Genomic DNA, 20,759 nt, shown 5'->3' on the forward strand with positions numbered 1-20,759 from the left:
AAATAGGCTTCCCGGCGCGCAGGGCCCTGCTCGCGTAAATCCGCCTGGTTTTGGGCGGATTTACGCGAGCAGGTCTCTGAAAATCCGCCCCATAGTGTTGACTTTATCCGGACCATCACGTGAACACGTTCTTTACATATTCAGGTAGAATTCTCTGATGTTTTATTGTTTTTAGTTGTTGTTGCTATCAGTGTTCTTCTATTCATTTTATATTTTTATTATTTATCCTTTCCATTGTCATTACTATTTTATCTATTTATTTATTTATTTATTTATTTATTTATTTATTGATATTGATGTTTTCTGATTGTTGTATTTGATTTTTTTACTTGTCTGTGTGGTTTTTAATTATTTATGTTTTTAAATTTATTTGATATTTCTATGCTATTAAACATTTTTTATGTTTGTTTGTAGCCCCTGAGGCAGCCACCATAGGTGGTGAAACTCGGCCAGAGTCAGGCACTTGCACTTTATTTTTACGTCTCCTTCATTAAAGTTTGAAAAAGACGCTCTTGTGGCATCCTTCTGTTTGTTACTTTCCTAGGGAAATCATAATGACACGTATTGTTTGGTTTTATATCATTTTCCAGTGGAAATGACACAAAAAATAAAAAAAAAACTCCTTTATTGCAGGAGGTGATCTATAACAAGTAAATGTTCTGGCTGAATTCAGCTGTGGGGACCTTATTTTGAAGGGGGATATTTTTTTATTAATAGCTTTATGTTGTTTTATTTTTTGAAAAAGGGATTTTTTTGCATTGCTTTTTTGTTTCTTAGGCATTTTTTCTTCTTAGCTTTAGAAAGAAAGGGTAGAAGGGAAGGAGATCACCCTTCCCACCAACTCCCCCATACTCTTATCTCCAGTTGTAATTTTATAGACTGACCCACAAATTAGGGGGTTGGAATACACAGACTAGCTCTTCTCACAGACTCCTTCCCCAGGGTGGTGATCCTTTTTATGGGGGGAAAGGGTTAACTTTTAGGGCCCAAGTGCTAGGGATTACTTCCTCGCTTTGTGTTGTCTCTGGAGAGCGGTATTTTTCCCTATGGTGTGCTGTGTGACCACAATCCAAGCTGGAGCCACTTGGATAAGTGTCCTAAATGAAAGCTTTACTGAGATGAACAGTCAGATGAAACGGCACAATTAAATAAATCTCAGCACTACAGCATTTCTCTCTTGGTGTACAGTTTCTACCTCTATCTGCGCAAGAGTTTTTTGCTTCCAGGCGAGGGATCAATCCCCGTTCCTGGATTAGTCAGAATGGAGGTCCCATTGGGCAGGGTTAACTCTACAACCATAAGCGTCTCAGCGAACACCAAGGTCACAAAATAAAGGACTATTGACTGTTCCCACTATACGGAGTACACATCTGACTCAAGTAAGAGATTGTGTATTTTCCATAACAGGTCCAAAGCTTTGGAGTTCTCTACCCGAGATGTTACGGATGATACCAGATAGGAAGAGATTTAAATGGTGAACTAAAAACGTGGCTATTCAAAAATGCATATAACCTAACTTAAAAAACACATCGGAATGTAAAGAACAAAAATAACAAGATAGATGAGAGATATTAATGAAAGCAGGAGGAATAAAACATAATAAATGAACATAACAATCTTAAAACAATGTACAGAATATCATATATTTGTTATAAGATCATCATGAATTACCTGCCTTAAATCTTAGATCTTTAGTAAACAATTTAAAATGTATTGGAATATTTCATTTTAATTACTGCTTATGAACACTAACTACGTAAATCGTCAAGATGAATGTTGAATGATGAATGTTACTTCTGTAAACCGTTGTGATCATTACATGGAAGGACGGTATATAAAATGTTTAAATAAATAAATAAATAAATAAATAAATAAATAAATAGATACCCGGACCTTGTTTGGCAGAGTATTACAGGAAAGTAATTTAGATAAATTTAATTACTGTGGAATCAAAACACACAAGAAAAGTTCATAAGGAGCTTAATTAGTAATACCATAGTAGATACGTTAGATAATTAATTTTCAGGATAAAAGAGAAAAATATTGCTTGGTACCAGAAAGAGGAATGACAGCAAGTGAATTAGCTCATTTAAAGGTGAATTTTAAAAGCCCGATGCATGCATTAATTATAGGATTATGCTGGGCTTGTGCACGCCGAGCAGATTTTAAAAGCTGCCGAAATACGTGTGTACCTCCCGGAGTGCACTCATCTCGGAAGTTTTCAAAAAGGGGCAGGGCATGGGTGTGGTCTAGGTGGAGCATGGGCATTTTGGGGCGTGAACCTGAGATATGCGCGTAAATATGTGATTCAGCGTTTGCTGAGGCCTCCTGCCATACAACTTTACTTCTACTATGGATGACGTGTAAGTTAAAAAAATCAAGAAAACTAGGAAGATCTGTGGGGTTTTAAGGACTGAGGCTAACTGAGGGGAGTGAAGGCTATAAAACTGGGGGGGTTGGAGAACCTCTCTCTTAACTAGGTGAATTGGGACAAACTGGTAAAACTGGGAATAGCGTCAGCACGCGCCCCTTTTAAAATCCCCAGATTTACGCGGTAGATGCGTCATTTATGCGCACATACATGTGCCTACTTAAAATTTGGTGCACATGTGTGGGCGGCCAGTCTATTTTATAACATGCGAGTATATATGTGCTCATGTTAGAAAATAGCTTTGTCCCTGATGTTGTGCTGGAGGTGGACCCTTGGCCTAGTGCAGGATTGATACGGACTTCTGGTCGGACCCAGAGAGCACCTGCCACCAGGAGGCGGAGCACACAAGGAGACAGAGGCTAGCTGGAGCTTCACCAATAACAGTCCAGGGTTTCCACAGCTTGAGCCCTTGGGTACCCGGACCGCCTGGACTTAGGTGGGCTTCCAGTGGTCTTCCAGAGAGGTATCGGAGAGGTGTTCCCACCACGAGCAACGGTGCGCGGCTAATGCAGAGTGGATGAGCTAGACCAAGCCCCAACGTGAGGAGCGCTGTGAGGAAGAAGGCCCCGATGGGCCTGGAGACCCCCAGGGGTGCCATGGACGAGCAGCGCTGGCAGAGACTACGACTAAGGAGCAGATAGACGGGCACGCCAGGTGAGCAGGCTCAGTCGCGGCACCAGACTTTCTGGCCTGGCCAGAACAGTGGTGCGGCCCGACAGTGAACGTCAGTAAAGCATTTGGCCTGCTCGGCTACTTGGTTTAGTCTCTCTTTTACTCGATTCCACAGACTGCGTTTAGTTTGCGCTGTAGACTGAGCTGCAGGTAAAGGTAAGTGAGTGGAACCGGTAGAGGTAGGCATGATTGGCGGCCAAAGTCTACCGTAAAAGGTGAGACATCCATGGCAGAAGCAACATGAGTGTTGTGGGATAGTTCCGCTCAAGGCAGGAGGTCAGCCCAGTTATCTTGCTGGTCATTGGCATATGATCGTAGAAATGACTTTAAGGAACGGTTTGTCCTTTCGGCTTGGCCATTAGCTTGCAGATGATAGGCTGAGGTTAAGTTTAATGTAATATTAAACTTCTTACAAAGGGATCTCCAATATTTGGCAGCAAATTGAGGACCCTGGTCGGAGATGATTTCCTGTGGGAGTCCATGCAGACGAAATACGTTGGTCAGAAAGAGTTTATCTAGTTCTGGAGCTGAAGGGAGACCAGGCAGTGGGACAAAGTGGGACATTTTTGAGAAACGGTCAATGATCACCCAGATGACAGTATTTCCTTTTGAGAGAGACAGGTCCACAATAAAATCAGTAGCGAGACTTGACCAAGGTTCAATGGGCGCAGGAAGAGATTGGAGGAGGCCCCATGGGTGGCCAGTCAGAGGTTTTTTTTGCGCACAAACTGGACAGGAGTCCACATAGTTGCGGGAGTCCTTTATCATACTAGGCCACCAACAGTGCCTTCGAAGCATCTCAAGAGTCCGGGCTCGGCTGGGGTGACCAGCTAGCTTAGAGTCGTGAGCCCAACAGAGCACACGCTCATGGAGATGGCGGGGGGACCACCATCTTCCCAGCTGGTACCGTGGTGGTGACTGCAATGGATAAGCAAGCTGGATCGATGATGTGCCTAGGAGTCTCGGGTATTTCCTCCGGCTCAAAGGAGAGAGATAGAGCATTAGCTCGGAGGATTTTAGCTGCTGGGCAATAGAGGAGTTCGAAGTTGAAGCGTTCAAAAAACAGGGCCCAGCAGGCTTGTCTGGGATTAAGTAGTTGGGCCTCCTTTAAATGTTCTAGATTCTTGTGGTCAGTAAAAATTGTGAACTTGTGTTATGCCCCTTCCAGCCAAGGACTCCATTCCTGGAAGGCTAGTTTCACAGCTAGGAGTTCACGGTCCCCTATAGTGTAATTGTGAGTAGAAGGAGCATGGTACTAAGGTTCCTTTAGTGGAGTATTGACTCCGAACCGCTCCTGCTCCGATGGCGGATGCGTAAACTTCAACAATGAAAGGACGTTTAGGATCCAGATGACGTAGACATGGACTGGAATAGGAGGCTTCCTTCAAGGCGTGGAATGCTGACTGGGCTTTGGGACTCCACACTTGGAGGTCACATCCTTTCTTAGTCATGGCGGTAAGTGGAGCGGCTAGGGAGGAGTAGTTAGCAATAAAGGTTTGATAGTAGTTTGTAATCCCAAGGAATCTTTGTAGGACGCGGAGGCCCACTGGTTGTGGCCAATCTCAAATACCCTGGAGTTTATCAGGGTCCATGATGAAGCCACGGTTGGAAATGAGCCTAAAAATGGAAGACTGGATTGTTAAAAAATACACTTCTATAATTTTGCATAGAGATGATGGTCTCTGAGGCGTTGGAGGACTGTCTGGACGTGGGAGCGATGGGACTTTAGGTCTTTGGAAAATATTAGTATATCGTCCAGATATACCACAAGAAAGGAGTTTAAAAGGTCCCGAAAGATCTCATTGATTAAGCTTTGAAACACTGCAGGGGCATTGCAAAGCTCGAAGGGCATTTCTACATACTCGTGGTGGTCGTCTCTCGTATTGAAGGCGATCTTCCATAAGTCTTCTGGTTGGATTCGTACAAGGTTGTACACCCCTCGGAGATCCAATTTTGTAAAGATTTGTGCGCCCTGCAGACGATCAAATAATTTGCTAATAAGCGGCAGTGGATAGCGATCCTTATGAATCACTGTGTTCAAGCCTCTGTAGTCTATGCAAGGTCTCAGGCTGCCATCCTTCTTCTTTACGAAGAAGAACCTGGCTCCTGCCGGGGAATTAAAGGGTCTGATGAAACCTTTATCTAAGTTCTCCTTAATATACACAGACATGGCTTGTGTTTCAGGAAGTGATAGGGGATAAGTTCTGCCCTTGGGAGGCATGGTTCCGGGTAGTAAGTCTATGGGACAATTAAATTCTCGAAATGGTGGCAAGCGTTTATTTTGGAGAAAACATCCTGTAAGTCTGAGTATGGAGCAGGCAGTCCAGGAAGGGTAGCAGTGTTGAGCATGGTCACGGATGGAGACACTTGCCTTAAACAGCGGTTCGACATTGAGGCCCCCACTGAGTTAGTTGTAGGAACTGCCAGTCAAAGTGGGGTGCATGTAACTGGAGCCAGGGAAGTCCAAGGACTACAGGATGCGTGGACCATCTCAGGATCAGAAGAGAGATTTCCTCTTCATGGAGGGTTCCAACGGTGAGGCAAATGGTTGTGGTATGGTGAGTAATACGACCGGGGAGGTGCTCCCCCTGGAACGAGGTGATACAGAGAGGTACTGCTAGTGGTTGGGTCTGTATCTGAAGAATTTTAACAATATCTTCCATGATAAAGTTTCCACTCGCCTCAGTGTCTATAAGGGCGGTGGTAGCAAAGGAACGTGTCTCCCCTAGGAGGGAGATAGGGAGCAATAGTTGAGGGCCAGAAACAGTAGCGCCCAAGCTGGCTCAGGCTTTGGAGTTTCCCGGACGCACAGGGCAGGTTTGAAGAAGGTGTCCTGAACCGCCGCAATATAAGCAGAGGCCTGCTTTTCTGCATCGGAGCCGTTCCTCTGGGGGTCAAACGACCGCGATTGATTTGCATGGGTTCCTCGGGCGGCTGAGGGGGCCGTCATCAGGGTGCGCCATGAATGAGTTTCCTGCGCTTGACCCTTTAAACGTCCGAGAGTTCTGCGCGCATGTGCTAGGGGGTGGGGCCGACGCCGTGGAGGACGCCGAGCCCAGATGCGAGGAGTGCTGTGAGGAAGAAGGCCCCGATGGGCCTGGAGATGCTCGGGGGTGCCGTGGACGAGCAGCGCTGGCGGAGACTACGAGTGAGGAGCTGGTAGACGGGCATGCCAGGTGAGCAGGCCTGGTCGCGGCACCAACGCAGCCGGGAAGCATGACACCTGGATGCAGGCCGATGGATATGCGCACATGTGCGCCTGCACACCGGTTTGAAAGTTACAATCCCTGTATTTTCTGCAAATAAAACAAATGAAGTCAATTTCTTGTGACCTATTTGGTAGCATCATATTAGATCTTGTGGTAATAATAATTTCTAGTTGCTCTGGTTTACTTTTATATTTTCAGGAACAGGAAACAATCCAAAACTACATACCTCATAAATTTATAAATATGTATATTGCAGTTTGAAAGGATAAGACACTTAATACTTCCAAATATTCAAATGGGACTGCAAGCAGGATCCCTGAAGGTAGAGATATAAGTTATATTCCACAAGCTAGCTAATTTTACTTCAAGGACAGGTGATGAAAAGGTAGGTTCTTTGGCAGTTCTTTCTCATTTTTTTCAACAAGTACCAGAAGCTACCAGCAACTGAAGGATGGCTGAGAAACATCATATCACCAAACCTATTGCCGCTGTTAATATTTCTACTGCTGTCTAGAAAGATGTCCTGATCCACAGTGAGGAACCAGTTCAGTGTGAAAGATATCTGTAGATTGACTTCTTTAGGAAAGAGGTGGCAGAACTTAAAGAGGAGGTGGCAAGACTGAGAAGCATTCAGGAGAATGAGGACTACATCGATGAAATTCTTATCAAGGCATCTAAGATGGAGAACTCAAGCAGAGTGGAAGGTGAAACTGGTCCATGAGATGACAGCTGGACACAGATTACTACAGCTACTAGATCTTACACCATGGCTCTGATTTCCCATGAACTGAAGAGCTGGTATGCAGCCCTCGAAGTGGAGGAGGAGATGTTACCCCATGATGATGAGGAAGCACGACATGCAAACCGTAAAGCTGCGGGCACAGCAACCACTGCACCTAGAGTGTGGAGGGTAGTGGTTGTTGGTGACTCACTTTTGAGGGGTATAGAGGCATCCATCTGCCAACCAGATTTGTTGCTCCGGAAAGTATACCGTCTGCCAAAATCCAAGACATTACAATCCAGTACTGCTTACCAATGGGGCAGTATTTCTGATGTTGCAGTGAATGATCATCTGGGAGCCAGTGATCACCGGACAGTGTAGTGCAATATTAGGATGCAAGAGATGAAGGTTCATTCTAAGGCAAGGGTCCAAGACTTCAGGTAAGCTAACTTTCTCAAAATTGGGGAGTACCTCAAAAGACTCATTAGCTATATTGGGACAGCAGAGAGGTGAATATTTTACTTGAAGATGTTAAAAAAAATAAAATAAAATTTCATATCACTTTAAGGATCACACAACAAGGACCAAATAACAAGATTATTAATTTCTGCTATACCACTCTGTGCTCTCTTCAGTCAATTATTTTTCCCATCATAAAAGCAGACATGAATAATAGCTGACCTTTAATAGCAGCATGAACAAAATAACTTAACAATAGCAGTGGCATTCAACAATATTAGAGTCATTTTTGCACTACAGAATCTCTTCTCGGGGATGTGTACAGAATCAGCACAATACCAGCATGATGTTCGAATCTTAGCATCCTTCTCCACAGCACGAAATGGTGTTAGAGCTGACAAAGAACATTTGCAAACATTTTGATTTGGCACAGCACCTTCCTGCTGTATGATATCTCAACCCTACTAAACAACCAAACAAAAATAAGCCAAACCTCTTACAGAAACCTAATCAAGAGCAAAACCAGAAGTAAGGGTAAAAGACCATTAATTTCTATAAAATAACTCTAAAAGAGCTTATTAAATGCCTAAAATAGCCACAAATGATATCGGAAGGAAACAGTCCGGAATATCTTGCTCCATTTATCTAGTTGTCATCCCAGACATCTGAGAGCTAACCTACCCATGGGATAATTTTTGCACCTCTGGAGGCTATGTTCATGATAGTTGAGTTTAAGGAACAAGCTAAATTGATGAAAAAATGTTTTTTGAGAGAGGTTACTCTAAACACATCATAAAACATGCATATACATGAGCACGATGTACCCAACAAGAGTCATTATTGACTTCTATGTCTTTTTCTGGTGTTGAATCTCAGCTCATTTGTGTGCTACTTCACTCACATTCAGTTCATTTAATTCAATGGCATATTCATTGCCATCGACTGCTCTTCAGCTTCATGCAATATTACAAGCCCCTCTGTTTTTTGCACTTACATGAGATAGGTGTTTACGGTATCAGGTGGTGCACTCCGTGATTAGTATGACCAATAGATCGGAACTGGTAGATTCTGATCACGTTAGTCTCTATCTGAGTGGACAGCGCTCTGTCTGTCCAAGGTCATTTAGAGGTAATAAGATTCCATTGTTTAGGCTGACTCAACATAAGTTTTGTTCATTGACTTCTTGTCTTACAAAAGGTGTCATATATTTGATATGGTGACCTTATTAGTTGATATATATAGGGAAAAAGATCTGCCATATACTTAAACAATGTATTCTTCAATATCAGAGTTGTCTTAATTGTAACAGAATAGAGACTTCTTTGGTCACACATTTTACTACAATGAGACATTCCTTTGAAGATCTCAGATTTTTTGTTTTTGAGAAATTGATTCTCAGTGCACGTGGGACTGACTATGATATGGTCCATTTACATTCTGAACAATTTTGGATCTACAGACTAAGGACAGTCCAGCCCTCTGGTTTTGTGGGTTTTTGTTTTGGTTGATAAACAACATTGCAGTTTTGTGAATGACAATTGTTTACATGAGGATTACATTTGATTGGCTGTTAGTGCCCAATATTTATTGGTTATATGAGATGTAATATCAAGTACATAAGAACATACTGGGTCAGACCAAGGGTCCATCAAGCCCAGCATCCTGTTTCCAACAGTGGCCAATCCAGGCCATAAGAACCTGGCAAGTACCCCAAAAACTAAGTCTATTCCATGTTACCATTGCTAGTAATAGCGGTGGTTATTCTCTAAGTCAACTTAATTAATAACAGGTAATGGACTTCTCCTCCAAGAACTTATCCAATCCTTTTTTAAACACAGCTATACTAACTGCACTAACCACATCTTCTGGCAACAAATTCCAGAGTTTAATTGTGCGTTGAGTGAAATGTGCCACATGCTAACTTCATGGAGTGCCCCCTAGTCTTTCTATTACCCGAAAGAGTAAAAAACCGATTCACATCTACCCGTTCTAGATCTCTCATGATTTTAAACACCTCTATCATATCCCCCCTCAGCCATCACTTCTCCAAGCTGAAAAGTCCTAACCTCTTTAGTCTTTCTTCATAGGGGAGCTGTTCCCCTTATCATTGACCAGCTCACCTAGGCAGGACATGGGGATGGCTAACATGCACTATTTCATTTGCAACACTTTTCACACGTTATTTAACTATCGCAAACTTTGTTTCCACATATATGCAAAATGAGGTAATGAGCTGCATAATTGTGTAAACCAGTCCTTGACCTATGCTTGCATAGCAGATGTCCACGCAGAACAAGGTGCAGTTCCATTTTTTGCAATAATAGCTATGTTAACTCTGACCTCATCAGCAAGTGATTAACAGGGTCAGTTATCTTAACACACAACAATGGCTCATTTTATGGAAAATTAGTACAAGTTTAGTCCAAGATTGTAGAAGGACTTTCCACACCAGAGGCAAGTGTACACATATGTCTGAAGCATTATAAAGACAGAGAGCACCACAAGATCCTGTCTGTATGAAAGGGGAAAGAAAATTCCATATTATTACTATTATTTAGTAAACTTCGACTTGCTTTACTTCCCACATACTCTACTTACCACTGCTGGTGAGGGTACGTGGATGCTTCCTACAGAGCGGGGGCGAATGTGATTCACTAAATGACAGAGGACAACCCCGTCCATCAGAGCAGATCCCAGGTCTCCAGGTAAGCAAATCTTTAACCTTACTTCAATGTTCTGATAAAGGAAAACAAGAGGTGCATGTTATCATTCATAGTCATAAATCCGGCATCAGTCAACAATTTGTTATTTTAAAAGACCAATTTCATGTATTCAGATGTGCAATCCCACAAATGGAATTGTGTTTTAGTGCCTTGCATGACACAGTGTGCCGGCTTTAACCTTAAAAACATTGTTTTCTTGAGCTTTTTATTTTATCCATTGCAGGATACGTAAGATATTCTGTGGCCGCTGCAAGTCACACATGATCCTGTGCCAGAAACATAAACCAGTACTATGACCTTTGGAGGATTTGTTTTTATATTCTTGTTTCTCCAGATTTCAACAGCAGGACGGGTGCATTTCCAATTGGCTCCACATTTTGAGGACTCTTTTTAGGCGGTCTGGGTTTCTACCCCATGGCACACAGTGATACATAGTTCAGATTTCCCAAAGAGGAGCAAAAACTACGAGTCAGTGCGTGCAGCTCAATCTGCTCCATAAGCAAAAGTGGCATTGCCTGTAGGCATTCACAAACAGCGTAAATCTCCAGTTCACTGAGGATCATAAAAGCAGGTTGCACCTACATAGTTTCATTGATTTTGACCACAGAGATGCATTTATGTTTAAGCTCCATCAGCTCCCTGACCTAGCACTGACTGATCAGTAAATAATGTTGTCGCCAGTTAACTGATCCTTTGTGCTGCTTCGCTCTTCTAATCCTTTCATTTGTTTGTCTTTCCAAGTAGATTTACCTCCTTTCTAGCATGCTGTCAGTCAGTCGTCAGGCAACAAATCTCCAAAGTGTAAATCCACGATCATATTCCCTTGCCTGGCACTATTCTCAACAAGCTAGACAGGAGATAAATTGGTTCAGCAAAGCTGGGAAGAAGTAGAGGAACAAAGGGGTAATTTAAAATTCAAATAATATAGATTAATAGTCAAACTACATGCTCTGCTATATTGACACTCTGTGGTCATCTGTGGAACTGCAACCTCTTTCAGACACACATACACATACATAGGCTAACAGTATATGGAGTGTATTTAAATGCATCTGACTTAGGTAACATGCTGTATCGTAGATGTTAACAGTTAGTCCATGCAAGACATGCTTTCTCTCTTCTCACTACCACAGCTTCAATTCTTTCTCCCATCCCATGCCATCACGCTTAACCACATCCCAAAAAGACCATGTATTTATTTTTTATTTTTAGTGAATTTAGTGCTTGTGAAAAGCTTTAACAGCACTGGGAAATGAAGTCCTCTATTTATCCACAGAGCAGATAGATCACAGGCAGTGACAGTGCCAGTGCCAGCTTCCCCACGCTATTCTGCCTATGTACCTCGACCCTCCTCTAGAGGGCCTACCTTCAAAGGTGAGAGGGTAGTTCAGTTGCCATGTTTGTGTAAACTTTGGCTTTTCTGCTAATAGTGCCAACAACAGTGCCCAACTATGATAACGGATTAAGTGATGTGGACACACGACCCACTGAAACCACTGATTTCATTTCATATAGGCTACCTTTTTAAGTCCCTAACCAATCTGATCTGGATTTGGATCAGTGACCTAGAGGTAAATGGCTCCATCAGTCTGTGAAAATTCTTTTGAAAAAGCTAGTCCCATACACCTGAGACCACGCAATAAAATAATTTCTCTTAAGCCAATTCAGATCTCACTATAAGATCCAGGTAAATGTTCCCCTGTAGCTGATGCTGATATAAGCAGAGACATATTTAACCAAGCGAACAGCATTTCTGGTACTCCACACAAGTTAGCCCTGCAGATCCAAAAGTCACGTCCAAGCGCTGGAGATGGGATGAGCTGCCATGGGTATAGAGGACAAGTGGTGAAAAAATATTAGGGGAGCAGGAGAAGAGTTATTTTGTTTATGGACAAGTGTCTGCTTGGCATATAGTTAGTTAAATTGTTTTTCTGCATAGGATCTCTTAAATAAACAAAGGGGCAGATTTTATAACCTGCGTGCGGGGTACATTTGTGCGCGGTACCCAGCGCGAACAAACGTACACCCGATTTTATAACATACCTCGGAGGGAACTTTCCTTCCGCTCACCCCCCCCCCCCCCCCACACATCTTCCCCTCCCTTCCCCTATCTAACCCACTCCCCAGCCCTACCTAAATCCCCCCCCCCTAACTTTATTTCATTAGTTACACCTGCCCTTTGAAAATCTGCCCCAAAGGTTTTTTTGTTTTTTTAAGGTGTTAAAGTTGAAATGTTTTGCAAAAGCCAAAATGTTTTATGAACCTTTTCTAGTTGAAAGATGACTTTAAGCAACAATATATGGGCTTGAGGTGTCTAGGATAAGGTAAGCAAAGAAGATCTGAATAATTACAAGCAGCAGCTGTGACTGTTACCATAAACCCTACCCAGGCATTTTGATCCTTACTGAATTGCATTAGCATCAAGAAAGCACCACAAAAATGCAGCTGAACGTTACAGAATATACCAGAAATGAGAGTCCTCTCCAGTCTCCTGATGACAGCCTGCAGTAAATAATTTGGGAAGAAACCCAGGGAAATCTTTTCTAGGAAAGAGGTGAGGTTAAAAGCCCACCATGAGTCTGAAGAAAGTATCACTTTTTTCTGAGTATAAGGCAACTGCGCTGGAGCAGAGGCACGAGGCGCCTCCTAATAAACTGGATCTTTACTTCTTAGCTGGACCCTGCGACATACAGTACCTCGCGAAGTTGGTCTATCAGCTCTTTCTCTTCTCTCATTTGCTCCATTTTTCTCCGGATCGTGAACTGAGGATCTACCGATTCCAATTTCCTTGGCGGCCTCAAGAAGACTGCAACGAAAATAATCCTGCTTTAGTGCATTACAGAGAAAATATCTGTTAATTTACACAGAAATGCTTAGAGCATGTAAATCGTGCAAATATATCATGGTCCTCATCCACCTAGCAGTGAAAAGATCCCCTTGTACTTTACTGGCACAAGTAAAAAATGTTTCTTTTGTGGAGAATGAAAGCTTCTTTGTAAACAGAGGCCTTCTTCGTGCCTATGGGAGATCTTTCTGTGATTTTCAGCTTTCAAAGCTGAGCTTCTGGGGTCAAAAATATATATTTTTAAACTCTGTTTTTGCACAGTAGAAATGCATTAGGACTTTGGATGATTGTTTTGGGACCTAACATCAGCAGTCAATGGCTTTCCACTGTCCATGCGCAGGATGTATTTATTTCTTTTATTTATTTACACATTTTGTATTTCATAATTCCAGATAAACCCATGCAATATATTGTACATTATCCTCATCAGATACCTGGAGCAATTATTTCAATATAGGTGCAGCTTAAATATGTCTACTATGCATATCTATAGCACATCAATATAACACTAATGCATGTAATTTCTCAAAGAACAGACATATATTGGCAAAGGATATGCATATTTTAAAACCTATTCACTCTGTCATTGGGGTCCATCCACCTGCATTCTGCACATTACAGGGAGGATATGACACAGACATTTAACTATTTGAAGGGGATAAATGATGCATGGGAATCGAGTCTTTTCCAACGGAAGGAAAGCTGAAGAACTAGGGGTCATAATATGAAGCTCCAAGGGGGTAGACTCAGGATCAACATCAGGAACTATTTCTTCATGGAAAGGATGGTGGATGCATGGATTGCCCTCCCAGTAGAGGTGGTTAAGATGAGAACTGTAATGGAATTCAAAAGAACTTGGGATAAACCCAGAGGATCCCTAGTGGTTAAAAGATGGAAATGAAGATAAGGGGTAAACCAGCATGGGGACAATCTGCATGGAGCAGTATTTACTATTGAGAGAAGCCATGGGGTAACCTGAACGAAGCGGCAAATTACTACATTAACAGAAAAAAAATAAATTAATTATAAGACTGGATGACCCACCTAGGTCTTTTTCTGCCGTCATTTACTATGTTACTATATTACAGAGGTGAAAAACTGATAAAGCTGAGAAGTTGCTTGCCTGAGCTTCACTTGTTCCTTTCAGTGTCCACTACACCAGACTAGGGAATTAATTATTCTAATTCTTTCATGCCTGCAATTTGTGGCATACAAATGATCCGCAATGTTATGTCTTTCTATGTCCCTTGTGAGAAAGGATGGCAAGCAGGCCCAGTAAATCCGGTAACATGGCCCACATCATACCCAGTAAAGGTCAAAATTCCAGGAGAGGGCTCAGTGACACTGAACACACCTACAGTCTGGACTGAACTGCCCTTGTACTGAGATTAAAACCCTAACAAGGAAATTACAATTTACGTGCAGGTTTCTCAGTTTACAAGTTTTGTTTTGCATGTGGCTCTAGCCTCAGGAGCCCTATTTTTTATCTCTGCCTGTAAGGCTCTCTTCTTATAGAGTTTGTGGCCCTCAGTCCCACAATCCCAAGCTTTAGTCCCTTGGCCATCATCTCAGTCTTCTCCTTTAATCTGAATTTGTCCTGCCTCTAACTGAGGGAGAGGGTATTTACTGGCAGGTATCACCCTGTCTGCTCATCCAGAAAAGATATTAATGAACAATAAATGCCCTCTGCAGAGCGAATTATTGATAATTAATCTATTTATTCTATATTTTGCCAAAACAAAAAATATGGAATACAAAGGGTCATATTATCACACCATATATGAATGAGATACAAGATAAAATATATGGTGAGAAATTCTATCGATACTGTAAAAAAAAAAAAAGAATGTGTTCATTTTAGAGTTTTTCAAGAATATTTCTCAAAAGGAAGAGCTGATGGAAACATTCCGAATGGTTGAGTGAAGTACATTTGTTTGGATTAATGCTCCTGTGCCGCAGTCAATGCAATTACTCCAAATTAAGTTAGGCATTCTAAATGTTTAGCAACCTTTAATTTTATACTGCATCAAACTGTTACTAGTAGGCCTGGATTTGTCAATAGGCCTGTACCTAGGGTGGCGAAAATCTGGGGGGATCAGGCCAGTTAAAAAAGCAAATAGAATATTAGGAATGAGCTGAAAAAAATGGAGAATGTAATGGAAAATATCATATTGCCTCTGAATTGATCCATGGTGTGACTGCATCTTAAGTATTGTGTGCAGTTCTGGTCACCCCCATCTCAAAAAAGACATAGAGGAACTAGAAAAGGTGCAGAGGAGGGCAACAAAATGATAAAGGGGTGGAACGCCCCCCCCTAGGATGAGAGGCTACACAGGACAGGGCTCTTCAGCTTCAAAAAGAGACGGCTGAAAGGGGACATGATAGAAGCTTGTAAAATCATGAGTGGGGTGGAACAGGGTAAATAAAGGATGGTTATTTACCCTTTCAAATATTACTAAAACAAGGGGATACTCCATGAAACTACCAACCAACAGATTTATAACAAATCATAGAAAGAACTTTCTTCACTCAGTGCACAATCAAGCTGTGGAATCTGTTCCTAGAAAATGTAGTCGAGTGACTAGCATAGCAGGGTTTAAAAGAGTTTGGACAAGTTCCTGAAGGAAAAGTAAATGAAACATTATTAGCCGGGTAGACTCAAGAAAGCTACTACTATCTCTGAGAGTAACAGGAAATAGATCTATTTTTTGGGTCTGGTGAGTATTTGCAACCCGGACTGGCCACTGTCAGAGACAGGATGCACGGCTCAATGGGCCTTGGTCTGACCCAGCATGGCATTTCTAATCTTCTGATTGCAGATTTGCTGCCTTCCAGTTGTGCTGAATCTCACTCAGCGGAGAACAGCTCTCTGCTTCCTGATCCAGGTCCTCCCCTCACCTCCCAGGCAGCCTGCAGAGAATGGAAGGGGAGGGGAGAGGATACGGCATGTGGGTAATCTGCATGGAGCAGCAGTTACTACCCTTAACAGAAACATGAGTGCAATCTGCACAGGGTGGCAATCATTACCATAAGAACCTTGCTGGGCAAACTGGATGGAACATTTGGTCTTTCTCTGCCGACATTACTATGTAGGAGGAGGCAGAAGCTGGAGCAGAAAGCAGAGAAGATCTACTCTGCTCCCTAATCCAGTCTCTTCCTTGCTATTATTCAGGGATGGTAGGATGGGGATGGGGTTGGGGGGTCTGGAGCAGACAAAGTACAGGGGATCATTTTGGGGAGGTTAGGAAGGACTAAGTGGCAGATTGCTGGAGCCTGAGGAGAGAGGCTGAGAGAGGAGAGGATATCAGCTGGGGTGGTGTATATCTGTATGGTGTGAGAGAAGGGAATGAGGAAAGGGGGCAATGTTTATATCTGTGAGAGAGAAGGGTTTGATACTGGAGGCAGGGGTTTTCTAGATTGGGTGGAAGATTAGATAGGGGATGCAAGGTGGAGCAGGACTGGAGTATGTAGGGACAACTACCTCCTCTTTCCTATCACTCCCCCTACCATTGTACTTTAGATCTTTCCCTTGATCTCAGATTCTATCCCCCAGATCCATCCTACTCCCTCCTTCCTTCTGCAATTCCAGAACCTCCCTCCTTCTCCCATCCCAGATTTCTAATATCCTCCCCTCTTCTTCAGTCTTTCCCATCTCCAGTCCTCTATCCCTCTTCTCCCCCATCCCCAGTCCTCTTTCCTTCTCACACACTTCTTCCCCCATTGCCAGATGTCCCACCTTCTCCTCAGCCCATTCCTGGCCTTCTCACCCTCTCCATCTCCTGTCTGCATCCCAGAGATCTCTCTGTACTGATACTTGGGATTTATTTTCCTTACCCAATAAAAAGAAAATAAGGCGAGAGAACCTTGAGGAAGATCGCCGCTGCTCTCCTTCGTGTGCTGGAACTGCGGGGGAGGTAGGGGCGCAATGGACCCCCATGCTAATGTCACCATCAGCGTGACCGTGGCCTTTAAAGATCTGTCGGCCTACGGTACACAGCCTAAGGTGCGAGCCAAAGCGGTGCATCCCTTGACAGCCCCTTGGGGAGTCCAGTAGGGAGCAAGAGATTTTTCTACGTGAATTTGTGTCCTGTTGTAAATTTCTTTTTATTCTCACTTCTTTTGTCAAGTTTTATTCAATTTGGCTTATGGGTAAAAAGAGGAAGGGGCAGAAAATGCCATTGCCTATGCCTACAGTAATTTCTGCTATTGTTGACTCTTGGGTTCTTCCATCACCCAGCCAAATTAACGGGGCTACTCTAGGAGGGACGCTAAATATGGAGCAATGTTTGATCTTGAGCCCTAGAAATCGGATTCCACCTTCACAACCTGATATAATTGACTCTTCTAGTGACTCCCAGTTGTCCGCTTCAAATGTATTAGACGTGGGAGCTACTGGGAAGGGTAGGGTTTAGACATCGGAGGTTATTCAAGACAGGTATTTTGGTTTATCATCTGAGGGGAGTCCTTTGTCTTCTCCTAAGTTTGTTAGTGGGGTTAATCTTACAATTGGGGAGAGAACTATGCCATCTTTTTCTTCTCCTTGTTTAAATTCTGTCTCCCTTCCTGATTTATAAAAGAAGTCAACTATTTCTTTTAAGAAGAATATTTCTCTTGAGGACTTGGCTTCATCTTCGCAATGTATGGAAGGGGTATTAGAGGGCTATGTGGTACAATTATGTAAATTCTTGATTGATGCTAAGACTCAGATTGAGTCTCATGCTTCTTTATAGGTTTCTCATTCATCCCTTCTGGAGTCCATTTCAAATAAGGTCACTGAATTGTCTTCTTTACAAACAGGCCGATTCAGTAAAGTCCGCGGGAGAGCGGGCGAATGCCCGCTCTCCCGGCGCGCGCACAGGCCACTGGCCTGTGCACGCGATACAGTATTCAAATGAGGCCCGGTGGGAGAAACGGGCAAAAGGAGGCGCTAGGGACACTAGCGCATCCTTAGCGCCTCCTTTTTAACAGGAGCGGTGGCTGTCAGCGGGTTTGACAGCCGACGCTCAATTTTGCCGGCGTCGGTTCTCGAGCCCGCTGACAGCCACGGGCTCGGAAACCAGACGCTGGCAAAATTGAGCGTCTGGTTTTTGACCCGACAGCCGCCGGCCGACTTCAAATTTTTTTTCCTTTTTTTAAAACTTTTTTTACTCTTCGGGACCTCCGACTTAATATCGCCATGATATTAAGTCAGAGGGTGCACAGAAAAGCAGTTTTTACAGCTTTTCTGTGCACTTTCCCGGTGCCGGAAGAAATTAGCACCTACCTTTGGGTAGGCACTAATTTCTGAAAGTAAAATGTGTGGCTTGGCTGCACATTTTACTTTCTGAATTGTGCACGAATACCTAATAGGGCCATCCACATGCATTTGCATGTTGAGGGCACTATTAGGTTCGGCGGGTTGGACGTGCATTTTCCGCCCCTTACTGAATAAGGGGTAAGGGAAAACGTGCATCCAATGACAGGTTAACAGTGCGCTCCGTCGGAGCCCACTGTACTGTATCGGCCTAAAAGTGCTTTAATTAAAGATGGGTACGGTAACTCTGAAACAGCTGCGTGGGTGCACGTGTATGGACATATGCCGGCTCATGCCAATGGATGCAGCCATTTTATAACAAACGGGCGTATATGCGCGCATGGTATAAAATAGGCTGTACGTGTGTAGATGTGCGCACAATTTTATTTAGGTGCACATGTATGTGCAAATGCCACCTCTACTTGCAAAAGTGTGTGTGTGTGTGGGGGGGGGGGGGTTAGTACGTATGCACGCCAGTGATTTCCCTAATTTATTCCCAGTTCGGCCAGGTAAATGATAGGACTTCCAAACCTCCCTAGTTAACTAATCTCCCTTTTACTCTGTTAGCAGCAACCCTTAACACCCTGTTAACCCCTTTAGTTTTTTTTTGTTCAGGGCTTACACACCAGCCAAAGGAGAAGTAAAGTTATGCAGTAGGGGACCCCAGCACACGCTTGTAAGCGTAAATACTTACGCGCAGCTTTCACTGGGAAATGTAGGAATGCCCATGCCCTGACCATGCCCTGCCCCTTTTTTGCAAAAGAATGTGTGCATACTAGGAGATAAACGCGTATTTGCGTGCTTTTCAAAATCCGCGTGGCGTGCACTGGCCCGACTTCTATGTGTATCTCTTGGCTTTGGCGCGCGTAGAGCTTTTAAAAGTCTCCTTAATACATACCTTGGTTCGGGATCCGAGATGTTTGAGAATTCCCTAATGTATAAAAGTTTGCGATTCATAAATTTACTTCTGAGAAAATTAACATCACCGTAAGAAATGGTTAAGAGGTATTTTTCTGAAAATTTGAAGATTTCATCTCCGAATATGCCATATACAGTTGTGTTCTTAAGTTTACATCCCCCTGGCAGAATTTGTAAGAAGTGTAGCATTTCAAGAAAACATCAATGATCAGATAAAACACATCTGCTATATTTTAATGTGTTTCAAATTAAACTATTATGCATCACAGAATAGCACAATCATTAAACAAACCATAGCAATAAAGGAAATAACAAAATGGTCCTGTTCAAAAGTTTGCATAGCCTTAGTTCTTAATATCATCTATTGCCCCCTTTTGCATCAATGATGGCTTGCAGTTGTTTGCGATAGTTGTGAATGAGGCCCTTTATTTTCTCATGTGATAAAATTGCCCATTCCTCTTGGAAAAAGCCTCCAGGTCCTGTAAGTTCTTTGACTGACTAGCACAGGGGTGCTCAAACTGGTCCTACATGCCCTCCCAGCCAGTCGGGTTTTCAGGATATCCCTAATGAATATGCATGAGAAATATGTGCATACACAGGAGGTAGTGCATGCAAATAAATGACGGCCACTCCAGAACCTTCACTTTCTTCTACTGCAGCCACTGAAGGGTTGACTTGGCCTCATGTTTCGGATCATTGTCAGGTTGGAAAGTCCGAGTGCACCCCCATGCGCAGCTTCCTGGCTGATAAATGCAAATTCTCTTCTAATATTGTCTGATAAGATGCTGCATTCGTCCTGCCATCAGTTTTGTCTAAATTCCCTGTGCCGCTGTAGCTCACACCCCCCCCAAATCAGCAGAGATCCACCTCCATGCTTCACGGTGTGCTGCTCTTCATAGGCCTTTGTTGACTCCTCTCCAAACATAGGGGCGGATTTTAAAAGGGTTACACGCGCCGAGCCTATTTTGCATAGGCCCGGTGACGCATGCAAAGCCCCGGGACGCGCGTATGTCCCAGGGCTTTGTGAAAGGGGCGGGCCGTGCCGGGGGATCGCGTGCCGGCAGCTGGCTGGCACGCACAAGTTACGCTTGCCTAACGCAGGTGTAATTTACAAAATAAAGGTGGGGGGGATTTAGGTAGGGCTGGGGGGCGGGTTAGATAGGTGAAGGGAGGGGAAGGTGGGGGGGGGGGGGCGAAGGAAAGTTCCCTCCGAGACCGCTCCGATTTTGGAGCGGTCTCGGAGGGAATGGGGAAAGCCATCGGGGCTCCCCCTAGGGCTTGGCATGCGCAAGGCGCGCTAGTGTGCACAGCCTTGCACGCGCCGACCCCGGATTTTATAACGTGCGCGGCTGCACGCGCGTGTTATAAATTTGGGCGTACATTTGTGCGCGCCGGGTAGCGCGCACAAATGTAGGCTGCGCGCGTAGATTTAAAAATCCGTTCCATAGTGTCTATGATTGTGTCCATAAAGTTCAATTTTGGTCTCAT

The 20,759-nt window shown here is 43.5% G+C and overlaps 1 protein-coding gene across 5 annotated transcripts in view; it reads right to left on the reverse strand.

The window, feature by feature from the left end:
• Nucleotides 1–20,759, reverse strand: part of LRCH1 (leucine rich repeats and calponin homology domain containing 1) — a 424,219-nt gene that overhangs the window by 51,618 nt on the left and 351,842 nt on the right. For all 5 annotated transcript variants that reach the window (XR_003856942.1, XR_003856943.1, XR_003856944.1 and 2 more), the window contains 2 exons: nucleotides 12,912–13,021; nucleotides 10,091–10,228 (listed from right to left, as the gene is read on the reverse strand). Coding sequence is in view for 2 of the 5 variants with exons in the window: in XM_029602883.1 (XP_029458743.1) it covers nucleotides 10,091–10,228; nucleotides 12,912–13,021 (248 nt within the window). In the remaining 3 variants the exon portion in view is untranslated. The remainder of the gene's footprint in view (nucleotides 1–10,090; nucleotides 10,229–12,911; nucleotides 13,022–20,759) is intronic.

The sequence above is a fragment of the Rhinatrema bivittatum genome, chromosome 5 (assembly GCF_901001135.1).
Source record: "Rhinatrema bivittatum chromosome 5, aRhiBiv1.1, whole genome shotgun sequence".
Lineage (NCBI taxonomy): Eukaryota > Metazoa > Chordata > Amphibia > Gymnophiona > Rhinatrematidae > Rhinatrema > Rhinatrema bivittatum.